Source organism: Coptis chinensis, chromosome 4 (genome assembly GCF_015680905.1).
Source record: "Coptis chinensis isolate HL-2020 chromosome 4, ASM1568090v1, whole genome shotgun sequence".
Classification (NCBI taxonomy): Eukaryota; Viridiplantae; Streptophyta; class Magnoliopsida; order Ranunculales; family Ranunculaceae; genus Coptis; species Coptis chinensis.
Window position 1 is genome coordinate 23,035,839 of NC_141459.1, and position 5,484 is coordinate 23,041,322.

The 5,484-nt window shown below is 38.5% G+C and overlaps 1 protein-coding gene across 11 annotated transcripts; it reads left to right on the forward strand.

Moving 5' to 3' along the window:
- Positions 1-839: 839 nt before the first annotated feature.
- On the forward strand, positions 840-5,120 carry LOC147502700 (uncharacterized). 11 transcript variants are annotated; one of them, XM_086607538.1, is made up of 10 exons: positions 850-1,077; positions 1,219-1,293; positions 1,389-1,679; positions 1,763-1,852; positions 1,955-2,140; positions 2,228-2,371; positions 2,449-2,589; positions 2,967-3,761; positions 3,847-4,030; positions 4,133-5,120. In XM_086607538.1, the coding sequence occupies exons 3-8, from the start codon at positions 1,607-1,609 to the stop codon at positions 3,017-3,019; spliced, it is 687 nt and encodes a 228-aa protein (XP_086463664.1). In that variant the 5' UTR covers positions 850-1,077; positions 1,219-1,293; positions 1,389-1,606; the 3' UTR covers positions 3,020-3,761; positions 3,847-4,030; positions 4,133-5,120. The 11 variants fall into 11 exon arrangements, with proteins under 11 accessions (XP_086463671.1, XP_086463664.1, XP_086463666.1 ...); XM_086607540.1 differs by having other exon boundaries at positions 1,425-1,679; XM_086607537.1 differs by having other exon boundaries at positions 850-1,293.
- Positions 5,121-5,484: the final 364 nt, after the last annotated feature.

Sequence of the window (5,484 nt, forward strand, 5' to 3'; positions counted from 1 at the left end):
TGATTAGATAATGAGTGTTCGTCATTTTGACCCTCGTGTGAAGCTTTGTCCAACCCTATGCAAAGTGCCACATTGTTCAGGTGTTCTATCAAATCCTAATTGGCTAATCCTAACTCTCAATCCTCATTATTCACAGACCAACACAGGAAGAAAAGTCAGGAGTTGATACAAAATCTTCTACTGCAAAAACTGGCTGATTTCCCACCAATTGTTTTGGATATGGTACAAAAATCTGATTTACAATCTCAGTCACGGTCTCCCTTGCCGTATCGGGTTCCATGGGACCTTTTATTAAGTGACATGTACAAAGAAAACATCACTATTGCAGGCGACACAATGCACCCTATGACACCTGATCTTGCGCAAGGAGGTTGCTCATCGCTGGAAGATGCACTTGTCCTTGGTCGTCATATTGGAAGCTCCTACCTCCGGAATGGAAAAATTAGCACGGAAGCATTAAAAGGATATATTAAGGAGAGAAGGTTGCGTGTCGTCGGGTTAATTTTCGCATCTAACTTTGCAGGGTGGATTGCAGATAGGGAATTGAGAAGGTTTACCAAGCTAATACTTCTTAAAATTTTATCCCTTTTGAATGCAAATTCAATATACTATAACTGTGGGCATTTGCCTGCTCATGAAAAAAATATGAGAAAGAAGTCAGAATAAATATCTTATATATGTTGTATTGCTTTTCCGATCCCTTGTAGTGTGTACTTTAGTATGTGTAACTTCTGTAACTTTCTTGAGATTTGGTTGATTTATAATTTTATATCTCTACTACTTATAAGTGGCGTGATTGAGTTAGCCGAATAAGCTGTAACTCGGTTCTGCCCAACCCTGCTTTTCTTACACGTGTAACGAATTAGCTTAATAGTTAGCTGTCTCTCGGTTATAACCATCCCTCCTTTTGTCTACCAGTTGATTCTATGACTTCCGTCTCTTCCTTGTAGTTCAGCTTTCATGCTCAGCTTTCATCGCCTCAAACACCTAACCTGTTCTGCCCCACTTCCGTCTCTTCCCTGCAGTTCAGCTGTTCTTTTTCGAATCTTTTGCAGTTCATCTGTAATCAACTTTCGGGTCAGATGTTTGTTGTATTACCTGTTCAGTTTGTTTGTTTAATTTTTTCACTTTGCTGCTGAATTACCTTCATTTGTTTTTTCGCTTTGCTACTGAATTACCTTAAATAAACTTTCGGTTCCTTTGTTTTTTCACTTTCAGCTAAAGTATTTCGCTTTGGTCTTGAATTACCTGTAACAAACTTTCGGTTCGTCTGTTTTTCCACTTTCAACTAAAGTAAGTCTACTTCAGTGTTAGCCATTCCCAGTTGGTGCTGAATTGGTAGTCAATTTATTTTCGTCAATTGATTTTGTTGTTGCTTGATGCTCAAGCTACCTTTGATTGTTGGAGCTTCAAATTTCATTCAGTTCCTTCTTCAACTGCTCTATCATTCGTTCCATCTCCTGCAACATGTCTGAACTCACGCAACAACAACAACAACGCCGTCGTCGTTATAGAAGTCACATTGACAATATGACTACTGAACAGAGAATTGCACATCGAGAATACGACCGTCTTCGAATGCGACAGCGTCGACTGAATATGTCTGATGAACAACGCTCGGTATCTAGGGAACGTGATTGCTTCATCAGACTGTCCTCTTCCATTCAATACGATAGCAGGTGTGTTTTTCTACTAAAGTTTCTAGAGCTGGTATACCAATTGTTGATAATTATGATATAATTATTACTTATATGTAATGTAGTTGACACCACTGACCCACCAACTGCTGCCATCGTTCCACCAACAGTACCCGTAATTGACTGTCCTCTTTCATCCAACATTACAAGAACAGGTTCTCTGAAAAAAAAAATTACTTTCTTCCTACTAAGGTTTTCAATGCTGATATAATCATTAGTTATGTTAACATTTTTTTATATAAGTATTACTTATGTAGTTGAACAGACTGAACCAGCAAGGGATACTTCCACACTTACCACTGACGATACAATTGAAGACCCCTTCCTTACAGTTATGCAGCAGCACTTGCAATCAGAAGTATCAAGACTCACTGGTCATAGTATTGGAGCCTCTCTAGATATTAACACCAACACCTTACAAGTTACTCTTGCTAGCTCATCTGGTATTCTCATGTTTCTATTTCTTTTATGTTTGGTAATTCACTAGATATTTCTTTACCTTACCTCTGATCATTCATATCTCCTTTAAGGGGCTCACATGGAATTAAATGTTGAAGATGATCTCAATGTCACACATGATAGTCATGACGAGACTTGCAGTGATAACGAACCTCACAATAGCCTTATTAATTCTACTATAGACTCCCCATCAACGTTCTCTCATGGTACACAAGGTATACCACTTTAATATGTATGGCGACGATTTCCGTTTTTGCATGTATAGATATTTCATTTTTCCTCATGTTAATAGGCACAAGTACTAATCTGAGCTTCCAAGACAATGTCACTGATCATGACCCTCTTAATATAGCTATGCCACAAACCGAATCTCCTGATGCTCTTTTGAATGGTGTTATAGACTCCCTAACAACATTGAATTGGCATGGACAAGGTATACAATTTTAATTATGTGCATAAGTAAAGAGGTATATACATTCTGTAACATTTTTTTTTTTTTTTTTTTAATTGTAAGTTGTAGTAGTTGTACTATAGACTTCCCATTTCTATTGCCATTTCATTTCATTTGATTGTTTCACACTTTATTTTTTTTTCCTATCATACTAATTATTATGCTATACTTAAAAAATTTGTATTGACATTGATCTTCCATTACAACATTATGTCTTATAGACTAATCCCTTTTTTATGGTAAAAACATAAATTCCTGAACAAGTTTTATATCGTGGGACTGCCACATCTAATCGACATCGTGCTTATCACAACTGTGCAAGAAATTATATTGATTCATCTATATTGCTGCCCTTTGAGCTACCAAATGCAAGATCTTGCCGTCATTGCAATGCCAGATTGTTTGCTCATGAAACTGAAGAACTATGCTGTCTGAATGGTCAAGTTTCACTGCCAGTACCACCTATTCCCCAGGATTTGTTGAATATATTCACAACAAGCTCAGAAGAAGGAGTTCATTTTAGAGAAAACATTCGCTCATATAACCATGTACATTCTTTCACTTCTATTGGTGTGCATATAGACGAAAACTTGGCCAGTGGTCGAAATGGAGTGTACACTTATCGTGCTTAAGGATCCATATATCATAGAATTGGAGACCTCCTACCAGAAGCTGGCAAGAGGCCAAGATACCTTCAGATGTATGTCTATGACACTGACCACGAGCTAGATAACCGGCTAGCTGAAAATAATTCATTACACCGACAAGTTCTAGCCATCTTAAAAAGAACATTGGATTCATGCAATCCTTTTGTTGGTATCTTACGGCAGATAGCTCGACGTGATGACCTCCATAATGTCAGGTTGCATATAAAGGACCATCCGAATGACCTGCACCAATATAGCCAGCCAACAACATCACAGGTTGCAGCAATTTTGGTTGGAGCAAAGGACCCTTTTGATAGAAATGAGTGAGATATTATCATTGAGACAGGACATGGCCGCTTATTGCATGTTCCAGACACTGCTGGCTTCTATGACCCCTTACAATACCCTTTGCTATTCCCTTACGAAACATTTGGCTGGGACTTAAATGTTTTTGGTGGAAATCTGCGCCGAGTGAGTTGTCGAGCTTTTTATTCCTACATGCTTCAGGTAATAACTCTTTCTTCTTTTTTAAATAATATCAATAGTCTCCTATTTTCTAAATAACCTATTCCAAAATTAACATTTCTCACAGATTCGTGACACGTATGAATCATTGTTGCTTTGTGCTGGACGCCTGCTGCAGCAATATGTTGTCGACAACTACGTAAAAATTTCTACCTAACAGCTAAGGTACCTAAGAGACCACCAAGATGATATACGAGCAGACCTGTATCAAGGTTTACAAGATTCATTCAATATAGGACAAACAGATGCAGGTATATATATATAATCAAATAATGCTTACATTATTATTGTCACACTATATCAATTTACATGGTTGTCAATTTTTTATCTTTACAATCTTGACTTACTTACAGGTAACATTGGAAGGAGGATTGTTTTGCCTACCTCTTACACTGGTAGCCCGCGTGACATGCATGAGAGATATTAAGATGCAATAGCTATTGTGCAAAAATTTGGTAAGCCAGATTTATTTATAACAATAACATGCAATCCAAACTGGCCTGAAATCAGAAGAGAACTATTACCTGGACAAGTTGCAAGTGACAGACCTGAGTTAACTACAAGAATTTTCCATTCAAAGTGTGAAGAGTTAAAAAAGGACTTATTCAAGAAGCATGTCTTAGGAAAAGTGCTTGCTTATGTTCATGTAATTGAATTCCAAAAGCGAGGACTACCACATGCTCATTTTCTGCTAATACTAGATCAGAGTGATAAATTACGGAGTCCAGAACATTATGACCAAGTAGTTCGAGCAGAGATTCCAAATCCCCTTCTAGAACCGGAGCTGCATAGAGTTGTGTTGCGCCACATGATACATGGGCCATGCGGAGCTCTCAACCCAACTTGTGTCTGCATGAAGAACAACAAATGTAAGAAGAGTTTCCCCAAGCCATTCTCATCTTCTACTCTTCAAGGTGATGACTCCTACCCAATATACATGAGAAGAAATATAAATCAATATTTGATTCACAACATCAAAGACGATTTTCATGTCAACGACGAATGGGTTGTTCCCTATAACCCATGGCTCCTCAAGAAGTATGATTGTCATATCAATGTAGAAATCTGTTCAAGCATCAAATCCGTCAAGTATTTATATAAGTATGTCTACAAAGGTGTCGACCGAGTCTCTTTACAGGTTTCATCGAGTGGAGCAGCTAATGAAGATGAGATCAAGCAATTTGTTGATGGACGTTGGATTTGTCCTCAAGAGGCAGCTTGGAGAATCTTCAAATTCCCACTGAATAGAATGTACCCATCAGTTTATGCTTTGCAAATTCACCTAAAAAATATGCATCAAGTTACATTTCGTGCAGGTCAACATGTTAATGAGCTGTTAACTGACAGTAGTGCATCGCGTTCAATGTTAACTGAGTTCTTCAAATTGAACAATGTCGACCAGCAAGCAAGGCAGTATTTATATAGGGAGATTCCTGAACACTATACATGGATCAAGTCAGGTAAATTTTGGCAAACAAGAAGAGGTCACAATAGATATCAAATGTATAACATAGTATCCGGCCTTCACGTTTGGCCCTCAAGCCCGGCCCGTCAAGCCCTCTCGAGAGGGTTGAGGGGCAGATAAAGGCTTCGAGATTTAAGCATTGGCCCGATCCGACCCAACCCGGCCCTCGAAGTAAATGAGGGTAGGGCTAGCCCGGCCCTCAAAGCATGAAGAATTCATTATTTGAAGGCCGGGCTGGCC